General features: G+C 34.5%; 2 protein-coding genes and 1 long non-coding RNA gene across 6 annotated transcripts; 2 read left to right on the top strand and 1 right to left on the bottom strand.

The window, feature by feature from the left end:
* The first annotated feature begins 27 nt into the window (after positions 1–27).
* LOC138127845 (gustatory receptor for sugar taste 43a-like) lies at positions 28–10,049 on the top strand. 4 transcript variants are annotated; one of them, XM_069043925.1, is made up of 10 exons: positions 28–339; positions 6,357–6,454; positions 6,511–6,942; positions 6,997–8,549; positions 8,600–9,055; positions 9,110–9,207; positions 9,402–9,572; positions 9,624–9,692; positions 9,744–9,833; positions 9,888–10,049. In XM_069043925.1, exons 4-10 carry the CDS (start codon positions 8,387–8,389, stop codon positions 9,954–9,956), a joined length of 1,116 nt encoding a protein of 371 aa, XP_068900026.1. In that variant the 5' UTR covers positions 28–339; positions 6,357–6,454; positions 6,511–6,942; positions 6,997–8,386; the 3' UTR covers positions 9,957–10,049. The 4 variants fall into 4 exon arrangements, with proteins under 4 accessions (XP_068900026.1, XP_068900025.1, XP_068900024.1 ...); XM_069043924.1 differs by having other exon boundaries at positions 28–381; XM_069043923.1 differs by having other exon boundaries at positions 28–4,492.
* A 4,528-nt stretch (positions 10,050–14,577) lies between these two features.
* Positions 14,578–15,558, bottom strand: LOC138127855 (uncharacterized). The gene is made up of 2 exons (XR_011158452.1): positions 15,245–15,558; positions 14,578–15,188 (listed from the first exon to the last, which is right to left on the bottom strand). It is a non-coding gene; the product is annotated as an uncharacterized lncRNA (long non-coding RNA).
* Positions 15,559–16,628: 1,070 nt separating this feature from the next.
* Positions 16,629–17,075, top strand: LOC138128220 (uncharacterized). The gene has a single exon (XM_069044410.1). The coding sequence runs from the start codon at positions 16,629–16,631 to the stop codon at positions 17,073–17,075; it is 447 nt and encodes a 148-aa protein (XP_068900511.1).
* The last annotated feature ends 3,160 nt before the right edge of the window (positions 17,076–20,235 follow it).

The raw sequence follows: 20,235 nt of genomic DNA, 5'->3' as shown, positions 1-20,235 counted from the left end.
CTACAGTTATTTATAACCTGTATTAGCATTACACCCCCTCGAAAATTACAAAACATAATGACAATGTAGGTAGAGTGTAAATTTTAATTTGAAAATGTTGGTAGGCCTGCGAGAGCGAACAGGGCACTCTTTGTTTCTTTGTTCTTGGTAGGCCGTGGAAGTGGTCGTTAAAAGACTGTCAAATTGTTGGTGTTTATTAGACGTTATTTATGTTATTTGTGTTTGTTTTATTGTTGAGCTGGCGTGACTGTGTTCCGTTTACAAAGAGTTATGATAAATATTCCTAACGTGGTAGTTGCCGGACTTGTTAATTAGACATTTGACAGCTCGGTGTTCTGAGTTAGTTAACGCACCAAAGAAGTCTTCAAGACTGTCTACCACGTGCGATACGTTGTACAATATTTTTATTTTAAATCGTGTTATCCAAAAGCACACTATTTTTAATGGCTCAATTAATGACATTTTTTTAATAGTGTAGATACAGCTCGTTCGTTATAGAGCTGAATTGTCAAATTCATGTCGGCCAAAATGTAGTTTATTTAATTCTTTATTTAACTTTTGCCGACAGTAATAATAATCTAGTAGGTACCAAAATTTCGTTTGTGTCAATATGTGAGGTTATGCGACCTTTAATAATAATTGGTTTGTTCATAAAAAGTGTTTTAACGATATCAACCCAAGAAGTTATGATAATCATGAGAAACGAAAAACGACAGAATAAGTACGGCGTGGCAATAAAATTATGGTGACTTTTTTGCGTCCCTGTTGGCTAAATTTGTCACCGGAAATGACGTAAATTTGATAGATCTCCGAAAATTAGGTTATGTGTGATGCGAAGCAACGGTTTATTGAAAAATGAGGAGTTTTTAAAAGAAACAAGTTTGAGCGAGGAAAAGGCATTTCATTTAAAGATGCTGCTCCAGATGACTCCCAATTATCAATAAAAGATTACAAAAACCGAGACGTTTAAATTTGAAATTTATATCAGCTGTCAATAATGACAACGAAACAGTGTGAGTGATTGTACAAACGATATGATTATCAGAGGGAGAGGAAGGGCGTATTTTCCATGTACTTCCCCCAATGTTTCCATAATAAATTCTGCCAACTGTTCATAGTGTTGAATTTTTTAATGCCAAAAAAGCAGTTGACTGTATTGCTAGTGTCAACCCAACAGCACTTTGACAGTTCAGGTCTATAATGGATGAGCTTTATACTGTGTATTTTATGATTTAAAATAGTACAGTTAGGGACACGGAATTTCGGGCATCATTTTTCTGTCACTTCAAAAAATTGCGATGTAAATCACTCTTTATTGGCAACGTGACATTCAAAAGTCAAATTTTGAAATTTATTTTCTGTTCACGTCAGTCGTATGTCAATCATTGAGGTTAATAAAGTAAAGCCTATTTTAAATTTTTTGACAGTATATTGACAGTGATGCCCGAAATTCCGTGTCTTTAACTGTACGTAAAACAAAAATCACAATAAAACGAGTTACAACGCATTGTGGAGTGACGGTTGTATCATTGAACTAAAACAGTTTTATGCACAGCTATTAAAAACAAAAATTGTAAACTATGCTCTAGTAGAAAATATGAGAAAAACTCCAGTTCATAAATGTTTTCAAAATTGGACTACTTACGTAGTATATTTAACACTTTGACCTACCATTTTACTGAATGTCAAATTTTATGACATTAATTTGAATTTCATAATGACCTACTTAACCGCACTAGTGCGATAAAGCGTCTAGCAAGGTATAGTTTTTATACTTTTGTTGTGATCTTGTTGGTATCACTTAGTTGTTTGGCTGTATCGCCTATTATCGTCTGCATTTTGGCAGTGTTAATAAAAAAAACTATTTTGGTTTATGTAATATTACCTATTTGTTCTCATTTAATAATGATTTCTTTTTGTAATGATCCATAAAACCTTGTACGAAATTATTATCGTAACTTTATATTACAATATTCGATGAGTTTATTATTCGACTCGGCCTCGGACCATTTTCCCATTTCGTATCACAAAATGACACGTTACGGTACTTATATCGTAATTGAGTGTTATCTACGACTGCATACATATGGTCTTATTATGAGAATCATTTGCGTTAAGTAATAACATTGTTGAAGTTCAAAGAATGAAAAAAGGTTTTAAAACTTATTGAAATTTAAAGCAAGTAAAAAAAACAAAATTACAAACAAAACAAAACAAAAATAAAAAGGAGGCACGTCATCGAGGCCGGATGTATTTATCATTACTGATATTTTTATCAAATAATGATAATTACTTTGAAGGCACTGTGTATGTAAACACTTATTATTATAAATATTATATTTTTTGCAATTAGACAAATTGGTGCCGGACAAGATCGCGTTTGACAATAATTTCCAATCCACAGCAGTATTATCTTGGGTGATTCAAAATGGTTGTGGATAAATATGGCAACTATGTGTGAAAATGTATGTGGCAACTGTGTGGGTGGGGTAGAGTTGACATTTCTACGACATTTCATATGCGTGCATTTGTTTTTTTTTATATACCCTTGCACATTGATTGCGCGACTATGAATTGTTAAAGAAATGTCAACTCTATCCTACCCACACAATTGCCACATACATTTTCGTACATGGTTGCCATGTTTATCCACAACTATTTTGAATCACCCAGTGGCATTATCCCATTACTAACATAAATAACTACAGCGTTCCAAAATGATTGTGGTATCGTAGGGTGCTTGGTTCGGAAAAAATAGTGTGCCACATTTCGACGATACTACACCAAACATAACCTCCAAGCCGCTGGCAAGTGTCAAATATCATTTCTGGCAATATTCAAAAATTCACAAGAAAGTGAAACGATGCCTCGGGTTTACCCAACGAAAACTAGTCAAAAATTTTATTATTCTAAGGAGTTGTAATCGGTTTAAAACCATTACAAAATGATTTAGTTAATATTGCTTGGTTGATAAACATAACCTCTCTTATATCTGTCATTTTGACGGTTCTTGATAGTTGATATCACTTTTCAAGTATGCGTCAAAATTCAAAACACTGAAATTGTCAAAACCTACTAAATAACTAAATACTAAACGTCATTATTTATTGAGCGACCAAGCAGTGGTGTGAATTATTTCTTATTAGTTCTTTTTAGAACTATTCAGCCGGTGTTGTCCTGGCTGTGACGCAATGGTTTTCATGTAATTTAATTATGTAACCTAATGATCACAGTTAGGTTATGTATCTGAAGGAAATGTCAATGCACACAAATTAATAAGACGATCTACGTTTCGAAGAAAGGGGCAAACCACAGCCCACTAATTTTTTGAACGTTTGATACTTCTGATCATTACATTACAATTAACAACAGCACATCGTTGACGTTTCTTTGACATTTCAGCGTAAAATCAGCTTGCCAGTGGCGTCGCGTTTGGCAATAAAATTGGTAAATTACCACAAATTGTCTACGCCCATGCATCGAACGCTTTTTTGCGTAGGATTCCGCAACGACATGACCGATGACTTGCAACGCCTGCTCTGATTTGTCTTCTTTTTGATCGCTTTGTATTTGTATACAAAATGGTTGCTCTTTACTTAATATCCATTTTTACGTTTCCTGCTTTGATATTTTATTATTCTGACCCAGAAACAGCTTTATTTATTTCATTCTATTTATTTTATCGCCTTGATTGTTATCTACTCGTAATAACTAATAATTTACTGATCAATAAATATTTAAAGAATGGTTTCTATTCCTACCATAGAATATTCCTAGAACTGTACCAGTCAACATGTGTAATAAAAGAAAAATCGAAATCAATTCCAATCTACTTAAAACACTAGAACCTTTACTGAAACTGTCAAGACTATTAGGTCTTTGCCCTATGACATATGACAAAATTGACAATCTCTTCATTTTACGATGGTCTTGGAAATCATACACCTTCAACTTCGTCGTCGCAACAATTCTCAGTAAGCGCAACGACGTCTTTAGCTTTACAATCTTTCAGTTGTTGTTGTAGCAATTTGGGGTATCTGGGGTTTCATCAAAGACATGCAGATAGCTGTGTTTATGACGTTGGGACTGACGAGCTCCATAGATCTCTACATAGGAATTTTTGATGTCAACGAAATTATCTTGACTGGTTTTTATTTCGTTGTTTCTCTTCCCTTCAAATTCAAGCATACGCGTGGTGTGCTCGACCGTTTTAACAAAATTGACAAACTGATCTTGTCCCCTCCGATCAGACATCTCGGCTTGATTGGTTTAAATTGTTTTGTGTTGATTTTCATGACTGTTGTGTACATATTCGATTTGGTCATGTGGAGTGAAGACTTGTGGGTTGGATTGCTGCACGACTTCCCGTACTACGTTTTGTATTCAGTTGTGGTAATTCATGAGATGCAATTTTGGTTTCTGGTCACGCTGGCTCGCCGCAGAGTTTCTGCAATCAACAAGAATATTGAAAAAACTTTGCAGAAAGCGTCAGGTAAATTGCAGATCAAAGAAGGCTTACTAAGATATCTACTGCAAAGTGTTCCAAAATGATGAAATTTTGACAATTTGAGTGTTTGGAATTTTGACGCATACTAGCAAAATGATACCAACTATCAAGAACCGTCAAAATGACAGGTAGAAGAGAGGTTAGGTTTATCAACCAAACAATATTAACTACCGGGTGATCAAAAAGGACTGTTTAAGTTGGCAGTACAATTAAGAAAATTTTATATTTTGGTTATTTATAACACTGCAACCGGGTATGTTTTGTTGGTTTATTTGACAAATATCTGATGTAGGTATAGCATTAACAACGACAAGCCATCAACAACCGAAAGTTACTCCTGTTATACGATTTAAAATACAATTCAGTGTTACCAACTTAAACAGTCCTATTTGATCACCCCGTATAAAATCCATTCAAAAATCAAAAAACCACCATCTGTTGCTTTAGGTTGGTAAAATTTAAAAACCCTAGGTAGTTATTTTTTCATACTATGTTGGTAAAAAAAAATTATGACATTTATTTGATAAAATTTATTCAAATTGTTTTATTATTGCTCTGCACAGTTCATTTATTTATTAATTCTTATTATTTTTACTTAAACATGCCCAGAAAAACAAGACACTTAATAAACACTTAACCTCAAAATTTCAATTCTCACCAAATTTTACACTAGACAGCGTTGCCGATAGTAATTATCGAGGAAAATGCGACGTTAGTGGTTTTTTGATTTTTGAATGGACTTTATACTCCAATTTTTTTTTAAATCAATTTTCAAAGTGTTGTCATGTTGGTACAAACCACTGGTTATTTGATAGTTATTAGTTTGGCAACGTAAAATGTCAACTATATGTCAGTCATTTTGATGTAAAGGCGCTTGCGCTATTGAAGGCGCAATTACATTTAAATAAAAATACAAAGTTAAATGAGTTTCCGAAAACAAGGATCTAACACAACGAGAAAAATTGGCTATGATTAGATTACGTGAAGAAATGCAGACAGAAAAACCGACCATGCTAAATTGCAGTAAAGATGCACACATCATATTCGAGGTATTTTCTTTTAATATATGGGTTCGTCACTGCGAGGAACTGATTGGAGAGGACTGGAAAAAATTGATGGGAAATCTACCAATTGAGGACATTCCTCTTCCGCAGAATCATATTCGGAAAACGATTGGGGGTTAGATTCTGAAAATGAATAGGTAAACTGCTTATATAACCCATTAAATAAATTCCCATTTTCCTGTATATGTTCAATTGCACTTTTTAATGTTATTATCGTCTTTATTTCTTGTCTTTTGGTATAAAATTTGGTTACACCTGAAACTTTTCTGACATTTGAAAATTACTGACATAACCTCAAACCTGATCTAGGGAGATTTTACGATAGAGGTGTCCCGAAACGAAAGGTTTTAGGGTGGTACAGCGTGGTCTTTGAGGGAATTTTGACATTGACAATTGATTTTAAAATAAATTGGACTATAAATCAGTTTGTAAAGGTTTTAAACCAATTACAACGCTTTAGAATAATACAATGTTTTGACTAGTTTTCGTCATTTTCCTTTCTTGTAAATTTTTGAATATTGACAACTGGCAATGAATGACACTTGCCAGAGGTTTGCAGGTTATGTTTAGCGTAGTCTAGTGCGAGACCTTATCGTCGAAAGGCGGCAAACAATTTTTTTTCGATCCAAGCACCCTACACAATCATTTTGGAACATTTTGTAGAAAAAACTTATACTTTCTGTGTGTTTTGTAACTCATGAATTGTCATGATACTGCCCCAAAAAAATGTACTACTTTATGCACTCGTTGCGTAATGTGCAACATTTTCTATTGCCACATTTTAGATGTAAGCCAGCAGGAAATGAGCAAATTTGTAGAGATGCATGGGCACGTGATGGACGTCATCGATGGTATCAACAAAAGTTTCGCTGATACCATTTCGGTAGTTTTTCCCCTGAGGAAAAAATACACTTCCTGAGCATTTGTTATCAATTGTAGATAATACTGCTGAGTTGTTATCTCCATTTAGTGGTCTGTCCGTACATACTGTTCGTTGTGGCAAATAACAACGATGGTTGCTTTCTCAACATGGTATATTTCCTTTGGAATTTTGTCCACATTTCGAGGCTGTTGGTGATAACTGAAGTTTGTCACAATTGTGAGGATGAGGTTGCTTTCCTAGAAAGTGTTTAGTTGTTTCTTACATTTACACTTGCAGTGTGGCAAGACGCGACGTTTAATTTTTAGACTCATAGCGCACGATAAAGTGAAAGGACTTGTGCGGAAAGAGGTGATGCTGAAATGACTATTACATTTGTGACGCTGAAGATATCATTTTAGACGAAACTGTTTGTTTGCAAAGTGATTCGGGGCAAAGTGAGATTTTCTTCGTATGCCGTTCCCAAAATTAACAGGAGAATTCTGATTTCTGTAATAAGACTTGCTATTTTTAATCTAAGTACATTTATTGATCATTTTTTCCAGATTGCTACTTCGATTAGTTCGTACTGGATGATTTTATATCAGTTTGGTGCAAGGAAAACTGGTTTATAAAATCATGGTTCAAGTGAAAAAAAAAATGGTTCAGATAAATTTGTTAAAAGAAATATATTTTTTTTATTTTGAAGTCACTGAATTATGCAGTTTTTTTACTCCTGTTAAAATCTTCTAGATGTTAACTAATTCTCTTTCTCTCTCGCTCTCCTGTTTGCAACGTGTTCCATCTCCCTCTCTGCTAGTCGCTTTGATGCAGGTCAATGGCATTTACATATAAATAATAAACTGCAGCTTCAACAGAAACATAATAAATGAAACAATACATTTTTCATAAAACATTAATTTATTTTTACATTTTAATCTTTACAAGAAATATGACAAGCGTTTTTTTTTTACTGAGGTAATTTATATTTTTTTTTACTGATGAAGCTTGGTTTTATAAGACAGGATATGTGAATTCACAAAACATGCAAACATGGAGCGCAGAAAACCCACACTTGTACGTTGAGTCCTCTTTACACCCAGAGAAACTTGGGTGCTTGCTTCAAGCATCTATAACTTATAATTAATAATTATAGCGATTTGTTTCTATTATATTTCAAACAAATCTGCAGAGATAATGTTTCTATAAACGAATGCTTAATTGTTTGTACAGTGTCGATAAATGAATGTGGGATCCTAGTAGGCGTTGAAAGTTTGCCGACTCTCCCACCAGAAATCGAATAATGTTAGTACATATGATCTATGCAACCCTCAAAACTAATTGGTTTTACTGGTTGCTAGTTTGAGAAAATAGGTGCTTTACAATGAAAATGAAAAAAATAATGAAATGAAAATATAAAAACAGTTAAAGACAATACCTTTGTAACACCACCAGAAATTATCCAGCTTGGAAAAAGCTGGACCAGGAACGCAAGAAACAACAAAGAAGGACTCCGAAAGCGGAAATGACTTTGTGTTGACAGCTTGCGATTAGTATTTCATGAATTTAGACGAGGTGGCAAATTTAAATTCCAGAGCAATCTACGATCCTACATTCTTTTATAGACAGTCTGTATTTTACTTTGGACCATGTACTCAATTGACACATTTTTTACGCAGACATTTAAATATGAATCTGAAAATAAGATTTTTATTTACATTGACATATTCATGTTAAGTACGATAAGTGCTGGTGCTGTTCTGAGCAAACAACAAACAGACAAACAAAACAATTTTGTTTGATACCACTATGCAGATGCATCATAAACATTTCATGCTTGTAATGGACGACGTTCTATTTTATTCATGTTTTGTCACCGTTTCCAAAATTACGTCATAAATAATATATTGTTTATAATAACCAATCATTGTTGATCAAAAGCAGTCTCAGGGCAAAATGCTAATAAACGACAAACTTTTCGAATCACTCTCGCCGTTGTTTAAAACCTCAAGAGTCCTCGGCTTGTGCCCGGGGACTTACCGCCGTCAACACAACATCCACAATGTGCTGTGGTCTCGCAAGACTTACATCTGTGGCGTATCCCTCACATCACTTCTCGGTACCTGATCATTTTCCACACCATCATCTTCAAAATTGTTTCAATTGTAGTGTGTTGGTCCGTTTGGGGTTTCGTCAAGGACATGACAGCAGCTTCGTTCTTGACTTTGGGATTTCAAGGCTCCATCGATTTCTTCATAGCGTCCTTCGATTTTAGCGAGGTTGTAGCAGCAGCGTTCTACTTTATCGTTTCCATCCCTTTCAAGGCTAGATCTGTGTGCAGAATCGTTGACAACTTTAACAAAATCGATCTTCTACTGGGAGACACTTCAGTAGATTGTGTACGAAAACGAGTGATTTGTTTTAGTGTTTTTATGGTGGTACTGTATGTTTTGGATCTGTTCATGTGGGGTAACAACTCTTGGGAGGGTTTTAATAATTATTGTCCATTTTATATTCTCTACTGTGTTGTGATAGCTCATCAAGTGCAGTACTGGCATCTGGTCAATTTGCTCAGAAGGAGATTGTACATGATGAATTCTGCTATAAAGACAAAACTGGACTGGAGTAGGTGGCGTTCAAAAATGTACGTATTTCTTTGATCAGTTGATAATTTTTTAGACGTACCCTTCACTTCTATTGGCAGCACTGTGCAAATTTACGATCTCGTGTGTGATTCTGTTGACGAGATCAATAAATGTTTTGGTGTCAGTATCACAGTACGATCACCACATTGGTAGAGGTGTTGGATTCTCTCATGGGCTGTGACCTTGGACATATCTGCGCGAAGGGGGAGCGATAAACCAGTGAAAAACGTTATATATATATTCGTTGTTTGCGCAGATATGACTCATAGCCCATGAGAAAATCCAAAACTTCTACCAATCTTGATAAACTGAAGTTTCATTTTTAGATAATACTTTTCAGCTGTTATGTCCATTTGGCTCTAAATCCTTACATGCTTTTCGTCATCGCGAGCAATAATGACAAGAACATTTTTAGTTACGTCTACTTTTTGTGGATTTTTGTACACATTTTTCGACTTATGGCAATCATTGAAGTTTGTCATAGCTTCTCGGAGGAGGTAACGTGATAACAATAAATAAATCTTTCTCTAGATTCTCTGTTTTAATAGAATAAAAAAACTGGAAGGCTCGTATTTAAATTGCTGTGTAGTTGTCAAGACAATGACGCCAAAAATGAGGTGATTGATTAATCTGTAGATACGATTGTAAAATGTAATTGTTGTTTTCAGATGAGAACTTTTATTTTTATGTTGACGAAAACAAAAATCAAATTTTCGTCGTACGCTTTACCAAAGATTAGTAGGTTGCTAATACCGAATGTAATGAGAAAACAATTTTTATTAGGTGCTTTGTTAGTTCTGAATTGATTGTAGATGATTGCTTCTATCAGTACGTACTGGATGATTTTGCTTCAGTTTAGCAGAAGAGCTGTACATTTGTGAAAGAGAGAATAGATTTGAGGAGTCCTGACAAAGCATAGAGAATTTCATAATGTAACTTTGATTGATGATATGTAAATAAAATCTGCAAATGTATTGTGGGTTGCATTTTCAATTCCGACGGGCTCACTATCACTCCATGAAATATTCTGTATAAAGAACAGGTATTTAGTTTGCCTGATTCGTCAGACATAAAGTTTTTCTCTTCTTATTCACCACCAATAGTTACATCGCTTCAAATCAAAAAACTGAAACGGATTTTGCATCATGACATAACTTTCTTTCTTAACCAATAAAAATGTGAGCTCCAATAATAATTCAGTAATGCTTTTCTACAACAATGAGTGCTTGAAGGACCTTCTGCAACGAATCTTTTATACTATTTTTTCTATTCTGCCCCTTTATACCATTTTATAAATAAAAAAATAAAAATTTTAAATGTAGGGAATTTTGCGGTGGTTGGTGACATTTTTTATGTGGCATAATTTTAGCCGGCTCTGAAAAAAATTAATTGAAAACGTCAGATTTTTTTTATTTTCGCATTTGATGTTTGAAAATGAATGCTGAAGAAAGTTTATCACTAACGCCGCCGCAAATTTGGCAAATTGCACAAAAGACGTTAGAAAATTTACTGCCGGAGAAGTCCAAATCCCAGAATGACAATTAGACGTTTTGTTCATTGTTATTTATTAATTTGCTTTGTTCTCCGCGAAATTTATTTTTTGACGTCTGTCAGTTGACACTTCACGCTACCAACATCAATACAGTAAATTTTACTAGTCTATTCTAACACGCCAACGACCTATTAAAGCACTCAAATGACGTCATTTTGGTGATAGAATAGACTTATTCTGAACGCAAAATAGAAAAATTTGTTTTTTTGTTCGACACTGTCAGAATTAGAGAATTTTTCCTGTGTGAACGGATTTTGATAAATGTCACAACTTGTCAAAATGAAACGTCTAGCTAATTTTGAAGATTTTAAGCGATTTGGAGCCTTTAAAGGGTTCGTCGAACAAAAAAACGTTGTATTCAACTCGTTCGTGTGTAAGTTGGGCCAAAAAAACCCAATTTACACACGAACTCATTAAATAAACTACTATTGTTTGTAAGGAGGTTTTACTAAACCTTTCATTTGTTTCTAATACACAAAAGAATCGTACGAATATTAAAAGCATGAGTGGGTGATTAAACTATTTCTTTCGTAACCAACATAGACCCGACAGGATTGGTAGCTCACTGTGAGGATTTCAGGACCAATAGATCATCCTAAATCGTGCCAACGTATGCTCTACTGCGGACTGCCTAGTTTCTATATATTCTACTAATACAGGGTATTTCAGGAGTGATAATGAGCCCGGCGGAATTGAAAATGCAACCCACAATACATTTCCAAAGGCTATTTTAAATATCGTATTGTTTTAAAATTAAATTATGGATCCATGATATCTTTTCTTCAATAATTTGATTTGTCACAACAGACATTTACGAAAAAGTTAAAATACGAGGAAAAAAATAGAAAACTGCTGTTTTTGTGTGAAGCATGTAAAAATGGCCTTGGTGAAGTATCTACCGGTATTAGGTAATAAAGGCAGTCTCGGAAATAAGGAAAGAGGTGTTGAAGTTGTAAGGATCATCGTTGACACGTGGAAATGATCCGAACAAGGATATGGAAAATAATCATGATATTATAAACGAGATTGAGGAAAGAAGCAAACGAGGTAAAAACGTTATCATAGCCAACATTAAAGAGAGCAAAAAGTGAACGTAGTACATGAAAGAAAAACTGATGATAAAGACACGCTAATAAAAATACTTTCACCTATAAGGATTACAATGGACAGGATTCAAGTTTATCGTCTAGGAAAATTTAATAAACAGAATAACCGCCTTATAAAAATTATCATATGTAATATACTAATATACCACGGGACAGATATACAGGGTGATTTACGAGGAATAATGAGCCCGACGGAATAGAAAATGCAACCCACAATACATTGCAACAAAAAGCCGGACATCGAAGCGGTAAATGTCCGGGTTTTTCTCCTGATGAATTGCGGGTTGCATTTTCTATTCCGTCGGGCTCATTATTCCTCGTAAATCACCCTGTATTGCCGGAAATTTTTTCGAGCAGTCCTGACACACGAGTGTTTGTAGCAAGAAAATTACACGAGGGCGCCAGCCCGTGGGTAATTTTGAGCGACAAACATGAGTGTTGGACTGCAAGAAAAAATTTCTGGCGATATACAGGGTGTCCCAGAACTCGCGGATCAAATTTAGAGTGCGTTTTCCTTGATGGTAATGAAGGTAAAAAATGTTTAGAAAAATATTCAGGGTGCAACAGCTTTTTAGTTATGAATTAATCAAATTGACTAATAGAGCTCGATCTAATTTTCCCTTTACGAGAAAATTGAGTACCTTCTCTCAATTGCTAAGCAACGTGTAATTCGTATGAATAATAAACATATTTTCAATATTTATCTGGTCGACTTGTCGGAATAGACGTCAAAAGTGACAGCTACTTTTGAAATAACCAAAAATGGGATAATTTCGCCAAAGCCAGGCGAACAAATGTATAGAATCTTCATCAAGGAACGCAAGAAGTTTCTTCTTCCGGCTATGAGTGAAATATGGTTTGTTATGACTTATGATTGAAAATTTCCAGAGCAATTGTAACCTTGAGGGGTATGAGAAATTGACGGGAGGGATATGATGAATTGAACCTTTGTTGATGGAAGGTAAAATGGCGACGTAGCGTTAAGTGAGTAATATTACTACCTTAAAAATCTTAGTAAAAAGTGAAATATGCAGGGCCCGTGAAGTGAATTGGAATCACAAGAAACAAGAAATTTATCCTGACTCCTGTGCATACACTCTGCATCTGTAACGTATTAGCGCAGCTACACGAGCGGGACGCGTCATCGTCGAAATGAAAGAAAAGACTTTTAGGAACATTCTTGACATTGCAAAAAGCTGGAGTTACACGTACGTTTTGAACAACAGATCAAGCACAGTGGCAGCTCTGAAAGAAAGAAGACAAAACTGGATTGAACTATCATCATTATTTAAGATAAAATTTTATAACTTATCCGATGTAGAATGCAACAAATGCAAAATACAAAGAATAATTTATAACAAGTGTTCAAAATGACCACCTTTCATCTGAAGGAATAGGCGAGCTCGTTTTATTAAATTTTCCCTTGCCAATCTAAACATATTAGGAATAACGGTAGCCAGTGCTTCGTGAATTTGGTCATTCCGTTCTTCTAAAATATTGAGAGGTTCCCGGTAAATATAGTTCTTCAAATATACTTCTTCTACCGTCGTCATCAAAGGACTGAAGAACAGCATCTTCGGTCTCTGGCGTTCTAACTTCTCGCAGGAGACCACCAATTTCTTGTCATGTAGGCACCAAGGACTCAGTGTCTCCAGCACAATCCACAAACCGTAGAAATACGTTATGGCAAACGTCGTGGAAAACGTATTGCATATTCTCTTGCATCTTCACGTGCATTGCGGCCGCACTCTCCATAAAGTATGAGCATTTCGGCATACTCTGCAGCTGTATACATTATTTCAATACAAAGTTTGACAATTTCGAATTAAATTATAACATGACGTTGTCAAAATCTTCACAGTTGCCTAAACATTTACTGGACATTCCATACCATTCTTACTAGAATTATGTTGCAGGCAATTCAAACTGTTGGTTAAAATTACCTGAAATTCAAATTAACAGCGTCCTTCTGATTGGTCAACTTTAATTATTCATTACAAATAATCTATTATACCCTGGACTTTTTTTTAAACGCTATTGCTTTCAGTTATCACCAAGGAAAACGCACTCTAAGTTTGATCCGCGAGTTCTGGGACACCCTGTATATCTGTCCCGAGGTATAGTCGGAAGAGAATCGCCCGAAAAAATTTTTCCCTAGGTAAATTATGATAATTATTAAATTGTGATTGGTTGCTATTCAAACAATTCGGAGTTGTGATTTGTCAATATTAATCATGTGACATTTGAGGGCGATTCTCTTTGAAACGGAAGACGATGCCATCACTGTACTAAAAAATAAGAACAAATTAATCACAATAGTCGAGGCCTGCCAACGGTGCTTGATGAGGTTGTTAAAAAAGATTTTTTTCCATTCCATTCCATTTTTTTCAATTATTGTTGAATGCCCACACCAAAATGTTACTGATTTCAAAAAAACAAACATTTAAAAAAGAATAATCAAAATCGCTACTGTTCTTGAGGATTAAGTAGTTTCAACGATTTTTCCATTTCCTTCATTCAATTATTGTGTTCAAACCATGACCAACTTCATTCATATTCGCTTCGCTTCTATATGGCCGTCTCAATTTAGCAAAAATTTGTTCCCGCAAAGTAGTCCATGAAACGTGCATCATGTGTCGCCATCTTCCGTCAAGTTGACAACTTATTCATTCTAAAGTTTAAATAAATTTGGGACTGTTTAGTTGTTTTTTTAACAAAATGGGCAGAAAGTGTTTTATTTGTGGAAATTTGAAGCCTTTTTTCCAATTTCCAAGCGATCCCGATCAGAGAAACAAATGGTTAAAGTCTCTTAAAAGATCTTGTAGTATTTTTTGAATAATAAAATTTCTTATAGAAGGTAGGTAGTTTATTAAATGGTATTATAGATCTCAACAAAATTACAGATCATCTTCAAAAAAAGTGACACTCACTAAAGATGCTGTCCCATTCCTATTTGTAAGAATTCAGATCCAAAATATACAACATGCAAAATGTTTTCTTTAGTTATTTTAGAACCCTGTTGTTGTTTGTACGAATTCATATCCTGACCCAGTCCCCAGATGAAAATGAACCTGCTTCTTCCCTGAAAACCAATACATATACAATACATATTTGTCAAAGTGATCTTTTATGTCACTTTTATCCACCATCATACTAGGATCTTTATTAAGATTAATAGCCCTTCAAAATCAGAGTCATTTGCTGTATTCCAGTGATTCATTTGTAGGCATTATTGAGAATTGTAAATATAGTACAAAAACTGTTAGGTACCATTTCTACAATATGAGAAACCATGTATTCATTTGCATGACTTGCTGTATGATCACCTCCTTCAAAATTCAGCGTTTTCCTGTGCAGACCACAAAGCTGCAGTATGCAATGTTATTATTAAAACGGCTGCGAAACCAATCCTTAGTAATATTTGTGTAGAATAAACGGATTCTTTGAAGACTAAGCTTGAACAGTAAACCACTGAGCTGAAAAGTTTTGAAGTTATAAATAGTGCTCTTACCTTTAAAAATGTGTTTTGTTTGTGTTGTCAGGGGTGTTGTCATCTAGTTAAATTAAACCCAACATTTTCGTCTTCCTGTTTTTTTTTTAATGGGCTGATAACAGTAATAACCAGTAATAACATAAAAATGAGGCCATTGACCTTGACGTTAATTAATTGACGTTAATGTCAAATTCATTTGTAGTTTGGTTGTTTGTTGAGGAGATGTCGCTAGTAGATGTCCATCAAATGGGAACATTTGATTGCATGTAAAATTCAAAATTGAAACGGCCATATAGAAGCGAAGCGGATATGAATGAAGTTGGTCATGGTTCAAACTGGAAATAACCAGTATTTTATTTTTTCGACAAACCTGTCGCCGTCGCTCAGGTGCAAAAAAGTCCCCAATTAGGTAAACATTACTTACCTCCCTTACTATTCAAATAACTATTATTTAGACTCGTTTTTCCATAAATCGGTTCACAAATGACATTCAGCATACTGCTATTATTCTTTCCATTAAAAATGCATTAAGCAATTATTCCCTAGAAATATTGTTACCACACTGTAGTAGTTATATGATTTTTTAAATATGCATCATCAAAGAATTGTGCTAAACCCCGCTCTTTTCCAAACTGTTGCATCTTTATTTAAGTTCTTTAGAGCGGTGGGTTTATTTCCTGCCAGATACTACATCCGTGGAAATTTGTATGTGATAACTTGGTCATGGGCTTTGTACGTTTTTAATTTAGCAGCAACACTTCTTTTTGGTACGTTTGAAATAACTTAAATTATTCTATAACTTTTAAAAATCTTCTTGGAATATTTTTGTCCCCGAGAGAAAGCTCACCGAAGGTACCTTGCCACTGGAATATTGAATAAAATATCTTTTTCCAATGTTTTTGTATTGTACTAATTCATATCTCTAGATTCTAGATATTCTAGATATTTTTCTGAATTAATCTATCACAGTTTAAGCATCTCTTAGCATTTTTTTTTCTTAGAAACTCTTGCATAGACCCATAAGAAATTCCTAGCTCATTCTGACGGTTTAGCAGAATCTCCATTGTACTGCAGATTTACTTCAGAAGGAGATAATGCCAATTAAACCATCACACTGGGTAATTTGTGCTTCAGAGCCTGCAGAGTTCTTCCAAAGAAAAATTGATTTAATTTAAAAACTCACTATTTTGTTTTTGGTTTCTGACTTATGGTAGTAGTACTCCACGTGTAAAATATGTATGATCAAGAGCGGCTATGAAAAACAAGAGAATCGAAAACGTGTGGCGCAGAGCACATAACAGCCACCTAAACGTTTTCAAACCTTTTTTTTTTCCACAGCCACTATTGTATGTGTTTAAAAATAATTTCAGGTTCGTGGGCTGTTTGGGGATACGTCAACGATATGCAAATAGCTTCGTTCACAGCTTTGGGCTTCAGAGGCACCATCGATGTTGCCATCACGGCCATCGACGTCCACGAAATCATCTTAAGTGCCATGTTTTTCGTCATCACCTCCCCCTTCAAATACAACCACATCTGGATCATACTAGATAATTTTAATAAAATCGATTCTGTGATTGCACCGATTCTGGTGAAAGAAATGCGGACTCGATCGAAGTTTCTTCAAACGTTTTTAATAGTCTTCTTGCCGACTCTATACGTTCTTGATTTGCTGACGTGGGGAAACGACTCGTGGACTGGTGTCAACAATTATTTTGCACTTTATGTGCTCTACTCCATCGTGATCGTGCACGAGTTACAGTACTGGTATTTTGTGACGCTTGCTCATGCTCGCATTTTGGCCATCAACAGGGTCATCAAGAAGAGTTTATCAAGTAACTCGTTCTGATTTGTGCTTCATCCTTCCATGTCACGTTATGCAGTTTCAGAGGTTTCGCACACCCAAATTTCGAATATTGTTCGAAGCTACGATTGCTTAACTGAATCCATCAGCGAGATTAACAAGTGTTTCAGTGGTAGCGTTGCAGTCATAGTTTTCAGTTGTTATCTTCACCTAGTGATATGTCCTTACGACCTTTTTGTGATATTGAGCAGCAACGAGTTAAACGCCTTAAATTTTGTCTATCTTCTATGGATTACTTTGCATGTTTGCAGACTCTTTGTGATTATTGAAGCTTGCAATAAATGTCAGCAAGAAGTGAGTTTCGTTTCTTGTCTTGTTTGTATTTTTTTTTACACTTTCTTTGAGTTTTAGAACGAAAATACTAAAAGTCTCGTTTTTCAATTATTGGTTTGCAAATTGGACAAAAATGTGAAAAAAAGAGGTACTCCGCGATCACAATTAAAACGTGACATTAAATGTGCATTTTCAGGTGAAGACGTTTTTCTTTATAGTGACTAAAAGAAAAATGAATTTTTCTGCATTTGCCATTTCCAAAATAAGTCGACATCTTATTGTGTCTGTGAGTTGTATCTGGGGCTGAAGAGTCGATTGTTAACGCACCCGGATCACGGATCAGCTAAATCTTACGTTTTTACACGAGTTGTGGGTTCACAATCGACTCTTCAACGCCAACTTTGACTGGAAATTTAAATGAACACCCGATAGTTTCAGTACATTTTTATATTTCGTAAGATCCATATTTATTTGCAGATTACCAAATCGATCTGCACTTATTGGATGGTAGTGTTACAGTTTAGTGCAAGAACAGTCCACTTTTAGTTTTATAAGTTTTAAGAACGTGCAAAACAAGTGTGGACTTTAAATATTTAAAAAAAATATATTCCTATCAGGTGCTGCATTTATAATCTGTTTCAGGGTGCAGTAACCAATTTCTTATTATATTTTTTACATGTACTGTATCTTTAACAATTTCAGTGTTTTTTTTTTAACAATTAAAAATGAAATGGTTCAATTTTTTCATTATTCGTTATTAGGTAATTACTTATGTCTTATTCATCATTATTTCAATGATTAATAAACTGTTATTTGTTTTGTTGTATTGATTTAATTATTACGTCTATTTGTCGTATTCAATTATAAGCAATAAAAAGGTGTGTTTAGCTTATTGTGATTTAATTTCAGGTCACTGCTTGTTGACTCGTACGTTCATTTAAATTTATCCTCAAAGTTGGCGTTGGAGAGTCGATTATGAACGCACCACTCGTGTAAAAACGTAAGATTTAAAAAGCTGATCCATGATCCGTAATCAATGGTGTGTTCACAATCGACTTTTCAACACCAACTTTGAGGACAAATTTAAATGAACGCACGATACATCAATTATTAATTTTCTCCTTTATTATTTTTGCTGTGGATTAATTATTTGTATAATTAAAAAACTATTTCCAATCCAATTGTAATATACAGAGTGATCAACAAGAAAACAAATCAAGAGTGTGTCGCTGTGTCTTGATCGTTTTTCTTATATAATCTGTTTCGAAATCAAAAATCCACCACCTGTTGAATTATGTTGGCAGAAAAAAAATCCCTAGAATAAGCTTCCTCTTTTTGGGTTGGCCCAAAATTCCGCCGAAATTTGACATTGAATTGTTGAGTTTGTTTACGTAACCCAAAATAATTTAAAAAATTATATACAGAAAGGTTGTACCTACCATATCGTATCTTTTGAGTGAAATAATAAAATGAGAATAAAAAAACACGATGAACTACCACCAAAACGACGGTCAACAGTTTTCTTTCATAACCCCACTTTTTTCTGACACTTGCAGACACACTAAAAACAAAAGTTGGCGACGTTGAAGGTTGTATTTTCGAGGTAGAATCCAATGTTGGTGGATTTTTGAATTTGAAACTGATTATACATATTAAAATGATATTTTTCTTGTTGAAGACTACTTTCTTCTAGATATCAATTGTTCGATGATCAGCAAATTCGAAACGCGCCTTTCTGTTTTCAAGGTTAACATCATTACCGTTGCTTTAAAACAGACGTTTGTTCGACATTTCACCGAAAAATCTGCTTACCAGTGGCGTCGCGTTTCGTAATAAAGCTAGTAAATTACGCATACTTACGAATGTAAAATGTTGCTGTTGTTGTCTTGTTTATTTTATAAATTTTCTCCATTATCAGATAATAATAATAAAATGCACAATTATAATTCTAACGTCTAAAATTCATGAGGTATGATTTATTATAAAGTAGCGTTTAAGACCACAAATTGTCTACGCCCATGCATTGAACGCTTATTTGCACAGAATTCCGCTACGACATGACTGATATTTGCAACGCTTGCTCTGATTTTTTTTTATCGCTTTGCATTGCTTTCAAAGGAATTACCATTGAAAATTATAAATTAAACCACAATAGGTACATTTGTAAAGTGTATTTTAGATTGCAAGTGTATTGTGGGTTGCATTTTCAATTCCGTCGGGCTCATTATTACTCGTGAACCACTCTGTGTAATAAAATCCGGCCTCGATGCCGTGTGCTCCCCTTTTATAATTAACAACCCTCAAATACTTCAGTTTATTGCATCATTAACAATTTTTGATATCTTGAAATTTTTTTCGGTATTACTGCGTATCGCTCTATTTATTGTACCTACATACTTCACATATTTAATTATTGTTATATTACAGGGCTACCGTTTCCTTTAACCATACCATTAAACCCCAAGTGTAAGAATAAAAACGTATTAAACATAACATGTGTTTTTCAAATTTGGGTCTCTAATAGGTCTATTATTGTATTCGAGTTGCAGGTTTAATAGATCCCTAAGAATATTTTTATCAATATTTGAGTGTATTATTGTCATTTACACTCAAACTCTACTTCTTAACATCTGTTGCAGATGTAGTTGCATCCGTTACCTTGAATTACCAATTAATACAAAATTGCCTAGAATTTGAAATTTTAATTTTTTTATTTAAAAATAAAAAAAAGGTGCATATTCGAAAAAATAACATAAAAAAACTCGTTTTATAAGGGCGTTGGCGCACTCGTCCCATAGAAAACTCCCCTACTCGTTTTCTACATCTGGGACTCGTGCGCTAAATTAACCCTTATAAAACTTGTTCTTTAATA

The sequence above is a fragment of the Tenebrio molitor genome, chromosome 4, assembly GCF_963966145.1.
Source record: "Tenebrio molitor chromosome 4, icTenMoli1.1, whole genome shotgun sequence".
NCBI lineage: Eukaryota > Metazoa > Arthropoda > Insecta > Coleoptera > Tenebrionidae > Tenebrio > Tenebrio molitor.
Note: the sequence above shows the minus strand (reverse complement) of the source record. Positions and strands in the feature narration are given on the sequence as shown.